The 25,370-nt window shown below is 34.2% G+C and overlaps 1 protein-coding gene across 1 annotated transcript; it reads left to right on the top strand.

Moving 5' to 3' along the window:
• Positions 1-1,003: 1,003 nt before the first annotated feature.
• LOC136028623 (uncharacterized) lies at positions 1,004-21,507 on the top strand. Its single transcript, XM_065706455.1, has 3 exons — positions 1,004-1,129; positions 16,143-16,275; positions 21,072-21,507. The coding sequence occupies exons 1-3, from the start codon at positions 1,112-1,114 to the stop codon at positions 21,470-21,472; spliced, it is 552 nt and encodes a 183-aa protein (XP_065562527.1). The 5' UTR covers positions 1,004-1,111; the 3' UTR covers positions 21,473-21,507.
• Positions 21,508-25,370: the final 3,863 nt, after the last annotated feature.

Below are 25,370 nucleotides of genomic sequence, written 5' to 3'. Positions count from 1 at the left end.
CATACGAATACAGAAGTTCGTTACGTAAGCTAATTTGTAAGTTACGTATGTCTTTTACAAATAAAAACGTTTTTAAAAAATTAAAAGTTCTAGTTGCCTTTTTAAGTAACAAAAAATGGGGAGGGGGGCAACTAGCCCTCCTCCCCCGCTTCTTTTTTCCCAAAACCATTCGATCAAAACTATGAAAAAGCCATTTAGCCAAAAAAATAAATATACGAATTTCGTTTTAATTATACATATGCGGAGATCCAAAATCAAAACATGCATTAATTCAAAAACGTTCCGAAATAAAAAAAAAAAAAAAAGTTTTTTAACTGAAAGTAAGGAGCAATATTAAAACTTAAAACGAACAGAAATTACTTTTCATATGAAAGGGCCTGCTCCCTCCTCAACGCCCCGCTCTTTAAGCTACAGTTTTTTACTGTTCTAAAAAGTAGAGTTGTGAGAAAGTGTCAAACTTTAGCGTAAAGAGCGGGGTGTTGAGGAGGGAGCAGCCCCTTTCATATACGAAGTAATTTCTGTTCGTTTTAAGTTTTAATGTCGCTCCTTACTTTCAGTTAAATTTTTTTTTTTTAATTTAATCAGCAGACAAGAATAATTGAGGCGGAGGAAAGCATTCTAAATACCGTGGCTTTTAATTAGACGCCGTTCACCGGACCCTAAAACAGCATTCGGTATAGGCAATGTCTGTATTTCATTGAAAAGAGTTAAATTTAACCTTTTTTGCGTGAGGGAGGGTTGTGTGAATTTTTGACAGCCCTCTGTTTTCAAAACAAATTTCGCACACGTTTGTAAAAGAGAAAAGGTCAGAAGGTTCTATCATAAACATGTTTAATTTTATGGCGGTAGCACTCATGACGCAGACAGTAGACAAAAACACTGAAGCAGACAAAACAGCCTAAAGTCTACAAACCGGGTTGCTGACCTTTAATCAGGTACGAGGTCACCAGGTTGTATACATTTACATCAAAAATACCGTTACACACAAGGTTCTTGGATAAAGGCTTGAATGATGTTTGGGATTGAATAAACTTGCTCCAGAGCAATACTTAGCGAGAGGTGTGCTTTTAATTGCGTAAGTGTTTAAAGTTCACCAGATCTGGTCGATGAAATGGATCTTAATAAATTCGTAAGTTATTTTTGTTGTAATATTTACACTCGGTGTGTATAATGATATTTTGTGTATAATAATATACACACAATACATACATATATATATATATATATATATACTAGCTGTTGGGGTGGCGCTTCGCGCCACCCCAACACCTAGTTGGTGGGGCGCTTCGCGCCCCCCAAGCCCCCCCGCGCGCGTAAGTCGTTACGCGCCATATTAGTTACGCGCCATTGTAGTTGTGTCCCTGTGTTCCACCTGTGAATATAGATAGATTTATATATGTGTTTCAAACTACGTAAAAATTGCAAATATACAACATTTTTGGCTTTCCCACTACTGGGAGCTTTCCGTTTCCAATTGCCAGCAATTGATCTGAAAATGTTTGACCAGAGTCATCGTTTTGCAATCGGACACGCATATTTGTAGTTAATTTTAATATTTTTACGTGTGCCCATAAATTAGAATTTTTCAGGCAAGCATTCATTTCGTCTGCAGGAGTTAAACTAAGTAAAAATTGCGAATATACAACATTCTTGGCTTTCCCATTGTCTGTGCATATACAAAGCTGTATGTACTAATAATGACGTCATATGCAAACGCTCTTTTTACAAACAAACAAACATGCATACACACAACTCGTTTTTATATAGATAGATAGATACAATACAAATTAACTGCGTAAAACTTGCGAATATACAACATTCTTTGCTGTCCAATTGTCGCAGCATATAAATAGATTGTCAGGTTTACCGACCCTCGAACATGCAACGTACAATTGTCCATGGGAAAAACAATCAGTATTAAGATCTATACCACATTTTTCTAATGATTGACCTTGAGCTTTGTTAATGGTGATTGCAAATGCTAATCGAATTGGGAATTACAATCTTTTAAATTGAAAAGGCAGATCCGTTGGAATCATGGGAATGCGAGGAATAAGAACAGCCTCACCCTCAAAAGGCCCAGTCAAGATTGTGGCCTCTATTAGGTTTTCCATTGTTTTTTTTACGGCAAGTCGCGTGCCATTGCAAAGCTTTGGTGGGTTGATATTTCTTAAAAGTATTATTGGTACGCCTATTTTTAGTTGTAGCACGTGTGGTGGAAACCCTGAAAGATCTATGGAATTTAAAAATTCAGATGGATAATTAACCGCTCCATTTGGTTCCAAAACTGTGTTGACTGACTTGTAAAGGACTGCCTGGTCTCGAATCTTGGTCAAAACAATATTGTTGATTTCGTGGGCGTCTATATTTTTGGGTGCGAGAATCGCTCTTTCACTTAGCCATTTATTATTTTTATAATTTTTTAGAATATTCGGAAATACTTTTTCAATCAATTCATTTTTGAACGTCACTAAATTACAGAAATCAGCAGGTAGTTGTATACTTCCTGAAATTGAGTCTATCGTATCATAAATGTCTTTTTATTCCGACGTTAACTTGGAAATGTTATTTTGTACATACGACAATAGATCACTCGTACTGTAACTTTGTTCACGATCCAATTCTACACATGTTGAAACAGCAGCGATACGGTTAGGTGAAGGCATTCCCAAATCCTGAAGAGGTTTGTTTGCCATACGTACGCACAAATCTTCTATAATAACTAAAGTGAAGTTATAAATTTCTGATGTAAAATCAAAAGTCATATCTGACGTCTCTAACTGTTTTCGATGGAGTATATCTTCGGACATTTTTGACTTATATTTTTCCCATAACTCTGTAGGAGCTGATGGAGAGCAAGTTGTTAAAATGATGCCAAACAATGCACGAATTTGACTTGGGGTTGACGTTTCGCACGCGTCATTGATGCCGTTATCCCAGTGTTGGTCATTCTCCAATAAATTCAGTGCTTGGCATGCACTACGGTAAGTATCATGTATAGTACCGTTTACAGTTCTCAAATACTCAAAGGATGTCGGACTGGGTACATTCACCAAAAGCAGGCGTAGAAAGAAGCATTCATGTTGATTGGGGTGAACAGTGTAGAGTCTTCCTATCGTGGTATCTTTGAAGATGGTAGGTTGGCCGTCGACTGACTTACCCTGTTTTCGACGTTCAAATACTTTATTTTTAGTATTCCACGTGTAATACGAAGGCACTTCAGTATACAGCAGTTTTTTTTTCAAAAGAATCATTTTTGCAAAGCAAAAAAAAAGCTGTTAATTTTGTATCCGGTGGATTCAGGGCTCTTTGTTGCACATTGGTTTCCGAGAAATAAACACGTTGACCATTCTGTAAATGTACTGCTAAGTGAACAACAGCTGGACTACGTTCATGTATCGGAAATGAAAGAATTTGCCAAACAGCTTCATTACTGCTTATGTATCTTCCAGCCAGATATTGTACGATTTCGTCGAAATCTTTGATTTCGGGCTGCAAGCCAAAAACTGCCATGTCACTGCCTTTGTTGACGTATTTATTTGATTGCCTTTACGGAGTTACAGTATTCAACGTTTATGTGTGCATTAGATGTTTTTGATAATAATGGGGAATATGGAACAACCCACTGGTTATCTACTTTGATGGTGGTACCGTTGCCATCGTAGGTTCTTCAGTCATTTTACAATTAGAAATTTTTCTTTCAATGATCTTCTTACAATTAAAAATTTGTCTTTGAATGATATTCTTAAATACCTGTGTCCTGGTCGTCATTTATATTCCCTGTGTCCCGGTCGTCATTTGTGTCCCGGTATCCCAGTCTGTAATTTCTCTTTGAGTGTCCCGGTCGTTATTTATATTCCCTCTGTCCTGGTCGTCATTTGTATCCTGGTCTGTAATTTCTCTTTGAGTGTTTTTTTTTTAGTATTTTTTAGTCTTTTACATTTTTTCTTTTTTCAGCTTTCTTTTTCTTCTTTATTTTTCAGCTTCACTATGAAATACATATCGCAGAACCTTTGTTTTTTTAACTAAAATCTGGTAGGCATTGATGACCTTATCCAAGTCGAAATCGCAAACCCAATCATCATCGCTATCATTTTCAGTTTTGATATGTTTTGACTCTCACTGTCCAGGTGGATCTTCATCTAACTGCGCGGTTTTGCGTTCTTTAGCCTCAAGCCTGTTTCCTTGCTGTTCTTTTGATTCCTCGGCACGCTTTCTTTTCTGACTTTCTCTATCAGCAGCAAGTTTTTTGGCATAGACTCTTTGCGCTTTTTCATTGGCTTTTGCCATTGTAAGTTCATCAGTCATTTTAACTTAAACATTAATAGATTTCTACGTGAACATATATGTCTTACATATCTTTAATGACGTCACCGTCATAGCAAAAATGACGACAACTAAGTTCATGACGTCAGCCGACACAGAAACATGACGTCACCTGACCCACAGACACACAGACAGACAACTTATTTTTATATATATAGATATATAAAAAAATAAGTTGTCTGTCTGTCTGTGGATGGATCAGGTGACGTCACCTGAAAAAACTGGATCAGGTGACGTCAAAACTGAAAAAACTAAAAAAAGGCAAAAACTACAAAAAAAACTAAAAACTAATAAAAAAAATAAAAAAGCTAAAAAACTAAAAAAAACTAAAAAAAGGCAAAAACTACAAAAAACTAAAAACTAATAAAAAAGCTAAAAAACTAAAAAAAACTAAAAAAAGGCAAAAACTACAAAAAAAACTAAAAACTAATAAAAAAAATAAAAAAGCTAAAAAACTAAAAAACTAAAAAAACTAAAAAAAGGTAAAAAACTAAAAAAACTAAAAACTAAAAAAAACTAAAAAAAAAGGAAAAAACTGAAAAATAAGCTAAAATAAAGGTAAAAACCAATAAAAAACTAAAAAAAAAAAACGAAAAAACTAAAAAAGGCAAAAACTACAAAAAAAAACTAAAAACTAATAAAAAAAGTAAAAAAGCTAAAAAACTAAAAAAACTAAAAAAACTAAAAAAAGGTAAAAAACTAAAAAAAATAAAAAATAAAAAAAAACTAAAAAAAAGGAAAAAACTGAAAAACAAGCTAAAATAAAGGTAAAAACCAATAAAAAACTAAAAAGAAAAAAAGGAAAAAACTAAAAAAAATTTTCATCTAAAAAACTAAAAAAAACTCAAAAAGGTAAAAACTAAAAGAACTAAAAAAGAAAAAAATAAATGACAAAACTCAAAGAGAAAGCGACCAGGACAAAAGGAATGTTCGATTAGCAATCAACAAAGCACCGGGACACAGGGAGTATAAATGACGACCAGGACATAAGTAAAAAAAAAAACTATCTATATATGTAAAAATAAGTTGTCTGTGGATCTGTGGATCGTGGATCAGGTGACGTCACCTGAAAAAACTGGATCAGGTGACGTCAAAACTGAAAAAACTAAAAAAAGGCAAAAACTACAAAAAAAACTAAAAACTAATAAAAAAAATAAAAAAGCTAAAAAACTAAAAAAACTAAAAAAAGGCAAAAACTACAAAAAAAACTAAAAACTAATAAAAAAGCTAAAAAACTAAAAAAACTAAAAAAAAGGCAAAAACTACAAAAAAAACTAAAAACTAATAAAAAAAATAAAAAAGCTAAAAAACTAAAAAAACTAAAAAAACTAAAAAAAGGTAAAAAACTAAAAAAACTAAAAACTAAAAAAAACTAAAAAAAAGGAAAAAACTGAAAAATAAGCTAAAATAAAGGTAAAAACCAATAAAAAACTAAAAAAAAACTGAAAAAACTAAAAAAAGGCAAAAACTACAAAAAAACTAAAAACTAATAAAAAAAGTAAAAAAGCTAAAAAACTAAAAAAACTAAAAAAACTAAAAAAACTAAAAAAAGGTAAAAAACTAAAAAAAATAAAAAATAAAAAAAACTAAAAAAAAAGGAAAAAACTGAAAAATAAGCTAACATAAAGGTAAAAACCAATAAAAAAATAAAAAGAAAAAAAGGAAAAAACTAAAAAAAATTTTCATCTAAAAAACTAAAAAAACTAAAAAAGGTAAAAACTAAAAGAACTAAAAAAGAAAAAAATAAATGACGACACTCAAAGAGAAAGCGACCAGGACAAAAGGAATGTTCGATTAGCAATCAACAAAGCACCGGGAAACAGGGAGTATAAATGACGACCAGGACATAAGTAAAAAAAAAAATTAACAAAACTAAAAAGAAGGTAAAAACTACAAAAAAACTAAAAAGAAAAAAAAACTAAAAACTAATAAAAAAACTAAAAAATCTAAAAATCTAAATAAAATAAAAAAGAAAAAAAAGGAAAAAAATAAAGGAGAAAAACAAAACTAAAAAACGAATGTACATACAGACCGGTACACCGGGATACAAATGACGACCGGGACACAGGGAATATAAATGACGACCGGGACACAGGGACACAACTACAACGGGGACACCGGGGGAAACAGGGGGATATAAATGACGACCGGGACAAAAAAACTAAAAAGAAAAAAAAACTAAAAACTAATAAAAAAACTAAAAAATCTAAAAATCTAAATAAGCTAAAAAAGAAAAAAAAAGGAAAAAAATAAAAGAGAAAAACAAAACTAAAAAACGAATGTATATACAGACCGGGACACCGGGATACAAATGACGACCGGGACACAGGGAATATAAATGACGACCGGGACACAGGGACACAACTACAACGGGGACACCGGGGGAAACAGGGGGATGTAAATGACGACCGGGACACCGGGACAGGGAATGGTCGATTAGCAATCACCATCAACAAAGCTCAAGGGCAATCATTAGAATCATGAGGTATAGATCTGAATACAGATTGTTTTCCCATGGACCATTATATGTTGCATGTTCAAGAGTCGGTAAACCTGACAATCTATTTATATGCAAAGACAATGGGACAGCAAAGAATGTTGTATATTCGCAAGTTTTACGTAGTTAAAACCATATATATATATATATATATATATATATATATATATATATATATATATATATATATATATATATATATATATATATATATATATATATATATATATATATATATATATATATATATATATATCTATCTATATTCACAGGTGGGACATAGGGACACAACTACAATGGCGCGTAACTATTATGGCGCGTAACGACTTACGCACGCGGGGGGGCTTGGGGGGGGGCGCGAAGCGCCCCCACCAACTAGGTGTTGGGGTGGCGCGAAGCGCCACCCCAACAGCTAGTATATATATATATATATATATATATATATATATATATATATATATATATATATATATATATATATATATATATATGTATATATGTATATATGTATATATATATATATATATATATATATATATATATATATATATATATATATATATATATATATATATATATATATGTATATATATATATATATATATATATATATATATATATATATATATATATATATATATATATATATATAAATATATATATTTTACGCTGGTTTGTTTACGCTGGTTTTATGGATAATATGTTTTATGGACGGAGTAGTGATAATGTTTTTGTTTTTTTTATTTATTTGCGAATTTCCACTCTTTACTTCAATCAAGAAACACTGTGCCCTCATTAAATCCTTCTGGAATAATGAAGGGAGACTCCTGTATCTCCATTACCTCAAATCATTTAAGATTCTTCCTATAAAATTTAAAAGGCGTGACCTGTCTTTACTTTTTGAAAAAGGAGGCATTCTTAGTCTCCCATACTTCTTTTATTTTCCCTTTTTTACATTGTTCTACCTGATAAAGACTAGCCAGGAAAAGACACCGAAGTTGACTTCAGTATCTTCACAAATACAGATTTTGTTTAACCTACTCTTTTACAAATAAACAAACCATTCATGATAATGAACGGTAGGTAAGGAGTACATTGGTAATGCTATTGTTTTCACTTTATTGAATTACGAGAATGAACCATCCAAAATAAAACTAGGCAGTTTGTTTAAAAAAAAACATTAGGTGCAGTTAAAATATCAATCACTATCTACTTTGAACTTGTTAACATGTGCCGAACCCCAATATTACTGATATTATTTTTTTTTTATTTTTGGACTTTATTCACCAATGAAACTCAAGTGTCTTCTTTTGACTATCAAATAAAAAAAATCACAATTTCTTTCAACGGAAAAAACCTAATAAAATTTACAAGGAACAGAAATTATTGCATGTAATTCGGGGGCTAATTGGCTGCTTTTGACAACACCGAGCTTGTTACGCTAAATTTATTTTTAGAGCTTCCATAAAGTTTCTTATTCTGAATCAAAAGCCCTTGAGGTTCAAAAGTCATTCTTAAGGAATCGAAACAAAAAGCAGAACGTTAGCGCAAAGAGTAAAGAGTGAACGCTAGTGTAATCAGAATGAATTCTGTTAGTTTCAAGTTTTAAGTTTGCTTCGTACATTCAGTTGAAAAATCTTTTTTTATTTGGTTTCTTATCGTTTTTCAAATCACGCCCAGGCCTTCCAAAGATATGATGTGGGGTAATATCTCTACAAATCTCCAATTTCTTACTGATAATTGATATATATCTATAATTATAGTTTGACTGGTTGTGTCCCATTTTTTCAGTTTTTCTGCTTAAGAATTAAAATCAAATCGTAATTAAAATTTGGGAAAGAATTTGAATATCTGGTCAAAATTTTCGATGAACAATAGTTTTGTTAAGAAAGTCCTAAATATTACTTTAACTTCAAAATTTCCAGTGAATGGAAAGGGGTATTATTGTTCATATAATTAGAAATTCTGCGTCACTTTTGATTTTCTATGCGGTAGAAGCTATCACAACCTTTACCATTGGGTTATTTGATGTTTCAATACGGCGGATTGTATGGTGAGTGGCGTTCATCTCCCTTGGAAATGCCCTCAGGAAAATACTCCCTCGCACGGAAAGTACCCCTTTGACAATAGCCCTTAGAAAAATTCTCACCCCCCAAAAAAACTCCCGCCCGGAAAATACCCTCTGGAAAATACCCCCTCGCGGAAAATATCTCACGCAAAATATTCCACTGGAAAATACCCCCCACCACAGAAAATACCCCCGCAGAAGATATCTCCCAGGAAAATAAAATACCCTCCCACCCCCGAAAATATACCTCTGTGTAAAACACCCCCACGGAAAATTATCGGAAAATACCACCCAGGAAAATACCACCCACACGCGCCTGGTTGGTCTCCAATCATGTTAGACAAAATAGGACTAGAACTCTCAAATTTCTGATCTAATAAGCACACTCCGAAATTTTTCAACCATGAGGTAGAGGTTTAGATGCGGAAAGGACAGTCCCCCTCGTATACGGCATAAATTATGCTTATTTTGGGGTTTTATGTTACTCTTTACTTTCTTAATAACAGAAGACCAGAAGTATTCGCAGAAATCATAAGGGAGTAGATAAGGGGCGGATACAGTATTTCTAGAGGGGGGGCATATTAGGTTGCTTCAATAAACTTGCTAACAAAGAAATACCCTTAATTTAAAGGGAACCTCGACAATTATGTGTCGTAGCTAGGGAGAGGAAATTGTCGTAAATTTAATGTAAAATCTGGTGAGGGCCAAAGTTCTAATAAATCTGTTGAAATTAAAATGGTATAAAAATATTGATACAAAAAATAGTAAGCTATAAAAATAACCCCGCCATAAAAAAAGCTGTCCGTCATAAAAAAAGATATGATATTTAATATTTTCTACATTATTTTTTACCTTTTCACTTCTGACCATTATAGCGAGTGAGTTAAGCTTTTTATTGTAAAAAAAAAAATGGTCTTGAACCAACTTTTGGGGTCATTCACTCTTTGCGACAATTTGTATAGGTTAAATCCTTTAGCATGTCGCTTAACTTTGCGGCATCGCTTAGTAAGTATGATAATAATGAAGAGAAGGAAATGAGAATAAAGATACAACTTGTATATTCGTAAAAGATATATTAAACATTAAATACTAGTTCTTTTAGGGATGTAACAATAAAAACAGAACGAAGAGACAGAAGTGCATAGAAGACGGTTAAAACGAGGGCTTTAAGTACAGACAATAAAGCATTTAATAATCACTGTTTCTTTATAAAAATAGTGTTTTAATAAACCGTGTCAACTTTGAAGAAATCTCAAAATGTACTAATAAAAATTTCACTTTTCATAACAACGTAGCGTATCTTTCCAGTTTTCAAAGTTCGATATATTTCGCTTAAATTCCAGAATTCACAATTTTATAAGGAATAGTCGATCTCTCTATTTCCACTCCCGCCATATCTATTTATTACACAGTCTATGTCTACCTCAATATTTCGGTGAACGTTTATAATGGCTACTCCTGTCAGTCTAGAGTCCTGTCAGTTTAGAGCTCTTTGTTACTATTTCCCCTCTATTTATCCAAAAATATTCGCATAAAGACCAAAATCGTCAGAAAAATATAAACTGTAATAAAGATGCATGTAGGTATGAGCTTCAAACTAAGTAAATGAGTCGAAATGCTCCTTAAAAACAAATAATTATGTGTTTATTATATTTGTATTTGATAGGTATAGATTGGTGATTTAGTTTCTCAGGGTTTCAATCTGCGGAGATTTCTAATTAATTTTTTTTTTCTAATCTTGATATTTTCAGATATTCGATTCAAACGTTACATCTTGATATGTGTGTTAAGCACAAAAATAAGAATCTGAAAATTGACTTAGATTTAGCATTAAGTAAGAGGATTGTCCTGTAAAAAAATGATTTATGAACCTCTAATTGTAGAAAAATGATTGGATGGCATGTATCCAAATAAGCATAAAAATCCTCATCGGTATCTACGGGAGTTTAGACCATCTTATGGACAAATATGTGCAACCCTTATACAAACATATAACTATATTATTGGATCTTTATTTAAGGATCTTTATTATTATTGGTGTTATGTTTTTTTTGAATAAGTTGAATAAAAATTGAATATTTTGTGACTGGTTGGTATTGAGAAGGTGGGAAATGCTGAAGCAATATTGTAATTGCATTACATTTCCATGGTTAACTCAAGTTGTGTGAATTTCCACTTTTTATCAACATTTATTAGGAACTGTTCGAAAAAAAAATTGATGTCATTCCACTGGTTCGAACTGATAATTCCGAGACTCATCTGCTATCTAGAAAAAAACACATAATTATTTGCTTTCTTTCATAAACGATTTTTCAAAAATCAATTCTTCTGAAATGATTACTCCGACCTTTAAAAAAGTATTTGGACTCATAGACTTACTTTTAAGTCCATGCTTATAGGAACTTTTATTTTGAAGTTCAAAAGTTCTTATTTTAATGTTTTAGGATCAAGAGAGGGGGTGACATGTCATATAATACAGAGCTTTAATTTGATTAAATTAGGCAGTAAAGGGGCCACCATTCGCTCACCAAAATCCAAAACTTAAATTAATAATTTTTGCACTTCTCATAAATTTACTTTCTATTATACAAATCCGCTAGAAAACAACAAGGTTGTAAAAACCACTCTGCTTTGCAGAAAAGGCAAACCCAAAAAGCCAAAACAGACAGCCAAAAAAAAATAAATAATGATATCAATTTCTTCACCTCAGTGCCATAGCAAGACTCAAAAATAAATTTTGGACAGAATAGAGAAGTAAATATTTTGCTTTTCAGCCCTGTTGTGACAGCAAAATCCTGAAATATCATTTCAACAGGATATAGAAGTTAGGATTTTTAATTTCCCCTCCTTGTTATTACGAAATGAAGATTTTTGCCTCCCAGTTGGCTTTTGTGGTAATATGGACAAATTCCCTTGATGAACCTTAATTTAATTAAATACTTTTTGGTGGTTTGCGTCATTAGTAAAATCAAACAGAGACTGCACAAAGTAACTAAAATCATGTTTCGAACTTGTTTGCAAAAAGAAACAGGCTGAATAATTAAAAACTTATTAAAAAATCAACTATTAAAAACCAATTACAAAAAAAATAACTTTCGTCCTAACCCAAACCAGAGCAAGTGGCCCCAATCACCAATCTACCACTAAGTCAGGGGGGCGTGCCCCCTGGATCTGCCACTGGAGTAAATATTATTTCACATTTCTGATGCGTTTTTAAAGGCTATTTTGTCCCCTTCCTAAGCAAAAATCCTGGTAATGGACCTAGGGATTATTATTATTATTATTATTATTAATATTATTATTATTATTACCATCAATATATCAAACGGTAATCAATACTGCTTTTCGCTAATATACATCAAATATAAACCAATTTCTACTTCATCCTCCTCTCGTTTCTATTTTAGAACTAAATTTTTATTTATTTGATGGCTTAACGAGAGCTGGCATATTTTGGGATTACAATGCACCCTTTGAGATATATCCCTCCCTTCATAACTGCACAAAAATCAGAGAACCCTATTGTAGAAGTTTGAGTGCTATTTTAAGTTTTGTAATTTGTCTGATACTTACAGATAACATTTGTTATTGAGAAACATACAGACATTTTTCATGGAGGAGTGTTCTGCAAGGGAGGGGGGGGGTCTATGAGAATTTTCAGCAGGGAGGAATTTTTTGGGAACAATTTCCAGCGAAGATCAAATTGTCTGTCCACATTTTTCCCCGTGGAAAAATGTGGGCAATATCCACAAGGGCGCTGCAAGGTGACACTTCTCTTCTTATTGCACAAAAATGTTTTTGGCGTTTATTCTAATCATTTATTTAACTGAAGTGGTTTTTTTCATGATGCAGTAATCTATTATTAAGGAGAATTGGCAGATTTTTGCTTAGGGAGGGGGGTAAGATACCCAAAGGAGTATGTACTCTAATATCTCTCACCCGTCTAAGACTACTCCTCGCTATTTCACCGCTAATATACCTCCCCCTTGCATTCGCTAGATCCAGATGCCCACTGAATTGCCCATTACTAGTAAACTTTACCCCAAGATAAACAAATTCATTATTCACTGGTATAGTTTCACCTTTAAAGAAAAAATTCACATCTTCACTTTCCATGGCTTTACGACCAAATACCATCACCACTGACTTCGATGTGTTCAGGATTAACTTCTTCTCTTCCAAATAAACCTCCGTAATCTCTAATAATTGCTGCAGTTTCTCCTTGTTTCAGCCAGTAATACGATGTCGTCAGCAAATAGTAGCAAGCACAGTTTAAGCAAATCTATCGATAACATTGGTGCATTATTCTTAACGAAAAATTCATTGGCATCATTTAAATAAAGGCTAAACAATTTTGGTGACAGCACACATCCCTGCTTTAGTCCCAATAAAGATTGCACCGGAGTTGAGCACTTTCCCGCCACTTTCACTACTAACTTCACGTACTTATACATTTTGCACAGCAACAATACGAAATAGTGAGGCAGTCCTAAAGATAACAGGTTTAACATTAACAGGTTCCTATTGACATTATCATATGCTCCTTTCAGGTCTAAAAAAGCTGCATATAACCTCCCCCCTTTTCCTTTCCTATACTTCTCTACCATAATTCTCAAAGTAAAAATACGATATAATGCACTATGATTTTTTCTAAACCCTACCTGAAAAGGGGATAGCAGTTCCTTTACCTCCAACCACTTCCCTAATCTTGAGTTTATAACCTTGCAGAAAATCTTACTCACCACATTTCCTAAACTAATTATTCTATAATTACTATGATCCTGTCTGTTACCTTTTTTGAAAATTGGTATTCCTACTGACAAATTCCACTGATCAGGCCATTTCCTTTTTTCAGTCACAAAACTGAAAACTGCTGCTAAAACTGGTACTAGAACTGTTTTTCCCATTTTCCAAATCTTTGCTGGTATTCCATCCACCCCCGGCGCCGAAGAGCCCTTCATTCCTTTTAGGCTTGCACAAACTTCCTCTACCTTGATCGGTTCTAATAGACTATAATCCTCTTGTCTTAAGGGGAAACCATTCTGCTCTCGTAGCTCCTCTGCTAAACTCCCTATACCGTCTCCATATTGCTCCCTTTTGCTAGTGTCCTGCTCCAGGTATGTTTTCCACGACTCAGCTGGAGGTATGTGTTTGTCGTTGGCCTTGAATTCCCGCCTTACTTCACTCCAAAACTGTTTTGGGTCTTTTGACAAGTATTCCTCGCTGATCTTTATAGCCCTAATCTCTTCTACTTGTTTTTTTCCCATTTTTATTAACCTCTTGTAGATTTTTCTCTCTGTTCGGTACTCCGATAAGTGTTTATTCATTTCCTGGTCATTTAGTGCTCCTTTCACTTTCCTGAGAAGTTGAATAAGGTTTACTTTCAGCCTCCGACAATCCTCATCAAAGAATTCGTTTGTATTTCTCACCATCTCCTTGTTATTTGATATTCCACTGCATTTCTGATATACTTCCTCTGATATTTCTTGCACGGCTTCTTCTAACTTCCCTTCTCCCAGTATATATATGCATTCCTCCGCCCTTTTCTGCATCTGTTCACTTTCCAACAATTTTTTCAAACGGTTTTCCTCCATACAATCTACCCTAATCTGATGTTTCATTACCTTCCTACCCTTATCTTCCATCTTTCCCTCATTCCTCCAACTATATCTCTCACCCTCTATCTCATTCATCCATTTCTTCGCCTGTCCTGACTTCATGACTACCTCTATTGGCTGGTGGTCTGATCCTACAACATCCATAACATAAAAATCCAAACAATTTTCCCATAACCTCCTATCAACCATAATATAATCAATCACGCTAGGCTTCCCCGAACCAAAGCACGTAAAATCTCCCCTTTCATGATCTTTCATGATCTTTTATGTTTCAATGACTTAATCCTCTAAGCCTCACTGATTCTTCAGATGAAAACTTAATAATGGTTTGGGACTTCTTAGTTAGTTCTTCTTAGTTCCCACGAATATTTTCAGTCTACACCTTTATTATTGGTGCTAAGACAGAGGGGGGGGGGAATACTAATGTCCTAGTACTGACCAAGTTTATTCAGGCTGTGTTAGATGAAATTGTGTACAAAAGTCGAGTTGTGTTTTTTTTTTTTTTAATGTTTAAGATCCTTAAGGTGTATAAATTTCTCTTTTTTCACTTTCCTTATTACTTCTAACTAGACTAAGCTTTCCTCAACTAAACTTTAAAATACAACTCAAATAAGATTCTTAAATTTGGAAAACACTATTTTCGGCGAGGGGAGAGGGAATTTTCCAGGGGGATTTTCTGTGGGGGGAATTTTCTGATTGAGGGTTTTCCCGTGGGCCATATCCTGGGGAGGAGGTGTTTCCATGGGGAAGTATTTTTCGAGGGGATGGGTTATTTTCTGAGGGAGTAAACGCTTAGAGCCACATTGTATTCATCTATTTAAATACATTGAAACATTGTAGGTAGATAGGAAAAGGGAAATATTACCATTTAAAATTGCTGAGAACCAAAATCCACTTGCCACCCACCCCAGCAAATTTCCTGTGAGAACTCATGGTGACTCGCTTTGCATTTTCCACCATTGTCCCGGTTAGTATGTTAAAATCTTAACCCCTTTAGAGTTATTCGACCAGCATTCCCATAAGGGCCTTATATCCTAACAATGGGTAACTGGCATAGCTTACCACCCTTGGCCCGGGGTTGGAAGTTGGGTTTTTAAATCGAGGGGCATAGATAATCGGCCTTAGGACTGCTTAGAACAAAATGTATATCCCAAAAGTTTGATCAGATGCGTTTGGGGAAAAATAGTGGGACGGGTGGCTTGTTGCCTTCCAATCACTTTTGACTCGTAAAAACCACTTTTGACTCCGAAATATGATTAAGCTGCTGGTGTGAAATTGAAAATTATTATAGTCCAATTGAAAGGCTCTTGGGGTGAATAGCATGCTTAAACAATTCCTATAAGCCTAAACCGTACTAGTTTTAAGTGAAAAGAAGACAAGAAACGTCGTCTTTTTTCTTCTCCTAATCTAACCTGATAAGATTATGAAGTAAACATTTTTGAAAATTAAAGCTATTTGTCTATGTCAGGGAAATAAGGCCTTAAAATATTATTGTTTGTTTTGGGAAATGGGGCAATACCAGAGGTGGGTACATGCCCAGTTACGCATTCCACATCAAATAGTTTAGGTATTTTAACTTGTAACTCACTGGTTACTATAGAACTTGCTTATTACCTTAACTATATACGTCCAGGTTTTTGTGATACTTGGAATAGCACTACATCAGTGTGCTACAGCCTCTCCTCTATCTTTCCTTCAGCTGGTAAAGGCTCACCTCTATAAGAAGAAAGGATTAGCAGGTCTTGCCGGGCTCGCAGGACTCGCAGGTATTGTAATGCCTTATTTCATTAGGGCTGTAATTCTGTATTGTACTAGCAAGAACGGTAGGATAGTGAAGGATAATTTTTTCTGATGTTTCTTTGGGAAGCCCTATTAAAGATTGAGAAGTAACATCTTTAAATGTCTCCTTTGCCTGTTTAATTAATAAGCCTTATTCACATAGAAAAAAGTCTTTAAAACCCCTCTCCACCACCTATAGGGTCAAAAATGTATATATCTGTCTGGTACAGTTTAAAGGTTTAGTCCATGTCCATACCAAACACGGAGTAGGAGAGAAGTCTCCAAAGCTTCCAAGAAATCTATGAACTGAGTAATTTTTTCTACATTTAATGTATAATCTTGATTTACTCCCACATAACTCAATCATTATCATTTCAACCGCCATAAATTGACCATCAAACACATCAACCCCCTCAACTCAACTACCTCATAACCCAAATACCTTAAATTCAATCACCAAACAGCTCAACCGCAATCAACTCAACCACTAAATATCTCAGCCACCCTCTACTCAACTACCTAAAATTCAACCACTAAAATAACTCAACCACTGCATATTTCAACCACCACATTTCTCAACAACCATCAACTCAACCACCAAATGGCTTAGATCTGTTTCAACTTTTGTCTGGTTAGGAATTTTTTAATTGATTCTTTAAAAAAAAAGGAGCAAAAAATGAACAATTGAAATTAGTGCTAGTTTTCTGAAGAGAAAAACGCTGTTCAAAGAGAGAAAAACTCGAATTCAGAGAGCAAAATGTGTTTGGGCACTTCGAATTTTTTTTTTGCTATTTTTTTTAATTCTTAAAAACTATAAATATTTTTATTTTCTAAATTTATTTAAGCTTCAGTCTGACCAAAAGCACTGGGGGACACATAGACACTGGGATACAAGGGTGATATATTCCTAAGGTTAACAATACTCTCCTTGGGGGGAAATATACAAAAAGCACGTCTTTGTAGGTAGTTTTACATTCAAAGCATCTTTTTACCCTTGCATATGAACAATTCCTTTCAGGTATCTCATTTTTTTCCTTCTGAGGGTACGTCTTGAAAGTCACTAAGAAAGTATTTTATATTTTGAATCTTTCTGACTCTGCTGTTGAGCAACCTGTGATGCCACCAGACGTTAAATAGCAATGTCACTATTTGATCCATCAGAGAGCTTCCGAAGAATAGGATGGGTGCAGATGAGCATACCATTAAGGGCATTGTGAAAACTCTCCGTGGTATTTGTAATTTTCGCCACAAAATTCAACGCACTTTCAGTGTGGTTCCAGAAGACTAGTAAAAATCTTGGCAATACAACCCCCTCGTTTGGAAATTGAATGCCAAGTACGAAGGTATCATTGAAGGAACTCAAGACAGAATCGTAATTATCACCTTGGGGGATATGGCCACAGAGTTCATCAAACACTCTTTCAATATCTTGGAATGGAACAAAAGCTAAGACTGAGATACTTTTGACGAGGATATTAAAATTGTGGTAATTTTGGAAATCTTGCTTGAGGCCTGGCTATTGAACTTTTCTTGTGATAGTCTGTCAAAATTGAAAGAAACATCCCGATAACTTAGAATTTGAAAGCTTAACTCGAAAAGCATTTATACCATTGAAAATGTGTGAAAATTCTAAAATAATTTTTTTTGAATTAATAAAAAGTGTTAACAGCCACCCCGAGAAGTAAAACACTTGTCCAAGGGAATGGCGAAAATACACGAAAAATAATACAGGACTAAATAAATAATAAAACAACTAATACAAATCACACATCCCTCATTGGCAGCACAAACCTCACAACAACATAAATTTAAGTTTACTATTAAAATTATACCCAAAATGGTCATGATAAATTACTCAATTGAGCTTTTGAATCCCGATCAGGACCATCACTACAAAAAATAAGATGTAAGAAACGTCAATCATTCCAATTGCTGTACCTGATAAACTTTGACAATGACAATGTGCAACCTATAGGTCATATCCATGCAATATTGACGTAATCAAATAGTTCGTCGTATCGAACTGCAAGTAAAGAGTGACGCAGCTCGATAGTAATCGAAACTCTAAAAAACAGAATTGTGATATCAATAGATATACCGAAAGAACTGGCTTATTATGCTGATTACAAATATGTAAGATTCATTAAATTTAGTGTTACCCATTAAAAACTACGAGCCTGAGAAAATTGGATTAATTTTCGACAAAGGGGGGAATTGCCCCCTAAAAGTTAAAAACTGGTAATAAGAACCACACAGTCAGACTCAGCGTATTCGAGAATTCTATTATAGAAATTTCAAGGTCCCATCTGCAAAAATGTGGAATTTTGCATTTTTTGTTCTTTTTTTCCCAGGAAAAAGATCGCAGATGCGTGTTTATTGGTTTGTTTTTTGTTTTTCCAAGGGTTATTACATCGAAGCAATAGCCCTAGAATATTGTGAAAGGGCTCATTCGAACAAAAATCAAAAGTTCTAGTGTCCTTTTTAAGTGACCAAAAAGACTGGAGGGCAGCTAACCCCCTTCCATCCCCTTTGTTCCTCAAAGTAGTCCAATCAAAATTTTGAGAAGACCGTTTTGTTCTGCACAGTTGAAAAGTCCAGTAACTATGACTTTGGGGATAAGCTTACCCCCCAAAGCCCATAGGAAAAGGTATTTAATTCATGAAATTTGTCCATTGTTTACGTATAGTATTTTTATAGTAATTTTATGTATTTGTGGGAAAACTTTTCCACTGAAGAGGGGATTCCTGGCAGGATTTTAAAAACAATCAGACATGAGTCTTTTTCAAATAAAAGTGCGATAAGAAACATTTTCCCCCGGAATCTTCCACAATAAAAATATCAACTAGATTGGAATTGTATGGGGGGAATTTTCCTGGTAGGAGGGGGAGGTGTTTTACGTGGGGAGTGAAGCTCTCCTCTTAATCGATCTTCACATTACCCAACATTACCTCTTCGCCTTCACTTATTCCTAATCTTAGCGACTTGTCTTCTTAACATTTATTTTAAACCTTTTCTTGCGCCCTGAACTCGCAAAACATATAAAAATCCATTCATTTTACCAACATTTTTATCTAGGATGCTTAAATCATTAGCATAATATAAGTCTAAGAGAGTTTTACTTCCCTACTATAGTTTATTGATTACTATAGTTTATTGATTCCTTGTTTTCCAATTGCCTTTGCTGTTTTTCCTAGGAAAAAAATCCATCAAAGTAATCCATGTAAATGGGGATAGGACGCCACCCTGCTTAACTCCTGATTGAATACGAAACCAGCTACTAACGTCATTTCCTATTTTAACTGCACCTATGTTCTTCTCGTACATAGCATTAATCATTTGAATGTGTTTGTCTGGAATATCATTCAAAGATAGAACCTTTCCTAAAGCTCTTCTATCAGCTAAATCCATGACCTTGCTGGTGGGATTTCAGGGGGGGGGGGGGCTCTATATATTAAAATAAATTTGATTTATTTGCTTGAATTTGATTGATAAATTTGTATATCTTTTTATGACTCTTGGTATCTGTAAGCAAAAGAAATTAATTAGGTAATTTACTCAAATTTAGGGTGAAGGACAACTTTATCATTCTAGGATTAACTATTAAGCAGTTCGTTGTAACGAACTGTAAATAAGGAGCGATATGGCTCAATAGTAACCGAAACTCTAAGAAACAGAGTCATAATGACAATAGATACGTCAAAATAATCAAGATTTGATGCATTTTCAAAATGTGTAAAACTCATCAAGTTTAGTGGTACCCGTCGGAAGTTACGAGCCTGTGAAAATTTGCCCACTTTTTGAAAAAAGGGGGGAACAGCCCAAAACAGATTCAGCACACTAGAGAACCCTACTATAGAGGTTTCAAATTCCAACGCACAAAAATGTGCAATTTTGTATTTTTTGCCAAAGGAAAGATCACGGATGCGTGCTTTTTTTTATGTGTGTGTTTTTTCTGCTGGGGTGATCGTATCGAACCAGTTTTCTTCGAAGATCGGGAAAGGCTCATTTAATCGGAAATCAAAAGTTCTAGTGCCATTTTTAAGTGACAAAAATATTGGAGGGAAGCTAGCCCCCCTCTAACCCTCATTTTTCCCCAAAAGTCACCCGATCAAAATTTTTAGATGGCTATTTTTTCAGCATAGTCAAAAAATATAATAGCTATGGGTTTGAGGATGAGTTAATCCCCCATATTCCCAAGGGGAATGGCTGTAAGTTATGAACTTCGCTCATTCTTTACATGTAGTATTGGTTATTTGGAAGTATAATTTCAGGGGATTTTTCTAGTAAAGGGTGGGGGAGGGTGACGTTGGAGGATCTTTCCATGGAGCAGTTTTCATGGGGGGAGGCCATTTTTCACAGAGGGAGAGCCGGATTTCCCATCATTGTTTACAAAAGAATCAGAAATTAAATATAAAAAACAAGATTTTTCAACTGAAAGTAAGGAGCAACATCAAAACTTAAAACAAACAGAAATTATTTCGTATATGAGGAGGATCACTCTCTCCTCAATACCTCGCTTTTTACGGAAAAGTTTCTTAGTGCTTTAAAAGGCACTTTCAATTCTAATTAAACCGCCTTTGTGATTCAGGAGTCATTCTTAAAGAATTGGGACAAAGTTCAAACTTAAGCGTAAAAAACGTAGCATAAAGTATTGAGGAGGGAGATACCCCCTCATATACGTAATAATTTCTGTCCTTCTTAAGTTTTAATGTTGCTCCTTACTCAAATTCAACAGTCAATTTAACACATTCAGTGATATATTATAAATTTGTCTTTCTTTTAGGTCTTGCTCCTCTCGTGCAGGCAAAGAAAGCTGAAAAAAACTCTGTCCAGCATACAAACGAGGTCCCTATGGATCTGTCTGCACAGTACATAAATCTTCCGATTGTTCATCCACCAGCACCGAACGCTTTACCGTCCATTGGAGTTTACTTGCCAAAAGAAATTCCAATGCCATACCCAGTCAAACAGTCTCAAACAGTGCCATTAAGTGCAGCTAACCGGAGTAAATTGATGAAAATCAAGAGCAAAGGAAGAAAAGCATCAAAACCCGTAGATCATGATCCTTATGGTGACTACAGACTTCCGCATTATATTACCTATCCTTCAAAATATGAGCCAAACTACATTCCAACTTATGTCCCTTCTGTGCCTGGTGTTTCTGGAACAAAACCAGGCTACTAAGAAGAAACCCGGGATTTCTATTCTAAATTATTCTAAATTTTTATTCTATCTTATATTTGATAAAACAATTGTTTAATATTAGTTTTGACTCTGTTCTGGTATTTGAATTTTTAGTAAACACGCACCATTACTTGATGACAAAACTACTGTCAAGACAGTCTGGATCAACCAGAAAATTCAATTTTCTGGATCAACGCAAGAAAATGCAATTTTGATCAACACTATTTGTCTTAGGCTTTTATTGGTTGTTCTACTTCCTGCTTTTTTAGTCAGGCACGAAATTCAAACAATGCTTTACTCCTAAGAAAACAAGCTTACTTCGATTCCCTATCGCTGCCGCTTCAGGACTGAAGTGAACCAAAATATAATAGCAACTATTGGGTTTCCAAATGTTTGCCTAAATTTAATAAATCTCCTAAGTCAAAAAACAGTAATATAAATAGCACTTCCGTTACAAGTTCTGAGACAAAATGAAGTACGAAAACATCTGCGGCTAGAAGACATGCAGCAACAATCATCACAACGATTCCAAAATCTAAATGATGGGCGAAGAAATCTGCTGTTAGAAGAAAAGTGTATACTCTAAAGACATAAGATATATATATACATATATATATATATATATATATATATATATATATATATATATATATATATATATATATATATATATATATATATTAAAAAAAAAAGACAGAAGGAGAAAAGGAAGACTTCCTACATTAGTGATTAATATAGATCAGCACTTGAGTGAGGCCTTAACCCTACTCATCCATACAATCACATAGGTCAAACAGCATAGCCATAGACAATCAACCATAAAGAATAATCCATGGGCAGGCAGTCATTTCGTCAATAAGTATAAGTCGTCATTTACCAAACAATAAAAACTGTAAAGACAAATAATTCAGAGGCAACAACCCAATACAAGGGCTCATCAGGAGAATACACACTCGCCTATAGGGTTTCGGCACTTTAAATTCTCCACCCAGGCAAGTGGTGTGCCCACCACAAATTCTCCATGGTATCCCCACGCTAGGTAACACCCCCAATATATATATATATATATATATATATATATATATATATATATATATATATACATGTATATATAAATATATATATATACATATATATATATATATATATATATATATATATATATATATATATATATATATATATATATATATATATATATATATATATATATATATATATATATATATATATATATATATATATACGTACGCGGTGAAAGAATTTACTTAAATACCAGGTCATCATTCATTATTTAAATTACAAGGTTAAGGCTTTTTAACTATTTAGGCAATCTAAGGTTATATGTGGCTACAGATCAGAAAAACATATTTATTAAATTATGTAATGCCATATATATCCTTAGATTGTCTGTATAGTTCAAAGAATCTTAATCTTGTAATTTTAATCACAGGTAACCTGGACCTCCTGTAAATTTTTTGAAACAAATATAGTATTATATTTTTTCTAGATCTCATTCCCAAGCTGAAAATATATGAGAGACCATCTGTTGTTATTTCAGTGTGCTTGTTTGGACTATTTACAGTCATTGCAATATTTGGGAGGTTATTTAGATTTGAGTTGTTTGTTGGTTATTTTTTATGTGTTTTTTCTTTATATGTTGTGTTTAGTTTAATTTAACTTTTTTTTTTCCCTGTTGATAGAGTTTCCCAGATGAGGAGTCGAAATATTCGGGTTTTCATTATCTAAGTTTGGTGTTTTGTTGTTTTTGTTTTGTTTTTTTTTGTCTTTCGTTGTTCCATTGTTTTATTTAAACCCAATTTTTCTCTCTTAAATTCTGTGTATGAATACACTCAGCGAATTTTTTGATTCTTCCAGCTTATCATACCAAATCTACCATGGTAAAGTAGATTTATTGAATGTTAATAGATCCTTGGCCCTAGAAAGGTTCCACAGTAATTGTGCCCTACATTAGTCCTGTATCTGAAACTACTACTACTGCTAACAATTCACCACAGCACCAAGCCGCTTAAGGTCAACACGGCTACGCACGTTCTTCCTCCATCCTAATTTATCGGCAATCTATCTTCCTTCATCCGCAGAACGTGCCCTAGTTATCTCAACCTTTCTTTCATCATAGCCCTGGAAAGTGGGACTGAACCACATTTTCGTACAGCCTACAGTTTGAAATACGGTCAGTCAGACGGGTACCCAGAACAATCCGCAGGCAATTCTCTGGAAAATATCTAGTAAATCTTCATCCGCTTTTCGGAGCGCCCATTCTTTACAGCCATATTTGACCACTGACATCACTGTACCTTCCAGTATTCTAATCTTGGTTTGCAGACCTATCTTCCTATTCTTCTGAACTTTTTTTTAGCTGTGAAATAAATACCCTGAGTCGTGGCTATTCTACTTTTAACATCTTCACAGCTCCGACCGTCTTTACTAACAAGACTACCAAGGTAAGTGAAGCTGCCCACCTGATCAATCTTGTCGGTACCCAACATTACGTTTTCATCTTCACTTATTCTTAGCCTTAGTGACTGCATCTGAAAGCAGTCATATTTTTAGGGTCAAAGGCCACTTTATCTGGGGCAGATCTAGAGCAAAATATTTGGGGACGGGGCAATGTCACAAGGGCACCAATGAGCAAAATCTTGGGGTCTATTTTGACAAGGGTGTCAATAATTGACCTAATTTACAAACTTATTCTAGAAAAGAATGAAAAAGAAAACAAACCGGGAAAGAGGGTGCCAAAAAAAATCTTTAAGGGAGGCAGCCCCCGGCCCCATGGATCCACTAGTGTAATGTTTGCATGTATAGACCCGGGTTCACACTCTGGGCCCCGTATTACAAAGCTGAGATCAAACCCACAGCCTCACTACAAGACCAAAAGGCCATGTTGTCTTATGCAACAAACCTCATCAAATAATCTTAGCCAACTTACATATTTTCAAATGTAAATGATTACACTGCAACTTTAATCATCGTGGTCGTTTTTTTAAATAGATTTTACCGGTCTACTTAAAACTATTTGCATTCTTACATATTTATGACTACATTTGTTTTGATACCAGTTTGGTGCTAAAACCCTATGAAGATTTAAAAAGAGCCTGGTCAATTTAGTCCAATAGCGCAGCCAAACGCCTTACTTTTGATTGTTCACCTCCATGTGGGTTTACGTCAGTTTACTTTTTTCGCACGTCTTCGGTCAAATCTTATTCAGATTAGAAATAAAGATGGCTAGGTCAGTATAAAAGCCTTTTCACATCTTCTGGGTCGAACTGTTTATTCTTAGTAAGATCAGTGAGTAGCGGAAGGCATGACATATATGGGAGTAACCAAAAGCGCTGATTATTAGTATGAGCGTTAAGACTCGATTGGGGTCGCTAGTTTTCAGATTAGAAAAAAAAAAATTTGTTCTTAAAAATATGTTTCGCAAAAAAAAATTTCACGATCATCACACACCATAGGAAAATCGATTCTACTCATTACGAGTACCTCGTAATGCTAAAGGCCTTGAAACTTGCAATTTCATTGTTTAATTCGTCAAAAAAAAAATCACTTTAGTATTCAAATATTTGAAAAGTAACAGATGATATACTTTGACAACTTCTAATAGCAACTGATAGCTCTTTCGTGCAATTAATTTAACAAACATACTTTCGAGATACTACCTCAGCATGTCCAATTTTCCCACCTGAGTCTGAATTGCTGGAAGAAACTTTGAAAATTGTAGAAGTAGAAAAACTAATTATAGAGCATAAAAGAAGCATTCGAACATATCCCATTACAGCCACAAAGTAAATCACATGGTCTATTTGCCGCACATGAGCAATTTTAATACATCACTTGCATGAGTAGTACTCAGGATTTCGTACGATCTGGGCATGCC

Source organism: Artemia franciscana, chromosome 7 (assembly GCF_032884065.1).
Source record: "Artemia franciscana chromosome 7, ASM3288406v1, whole genome shotgun sequence".
NCBI classification, from domain to species: Eukaryota; Metazoa; Arthropoda; class Branchiopoda; order Anostraca; family Artemiidae; genus Artemia; species Artemia franciscana.
This window is presented reverse-complemented; position numbering and strand designations above follow the sequence as displayed.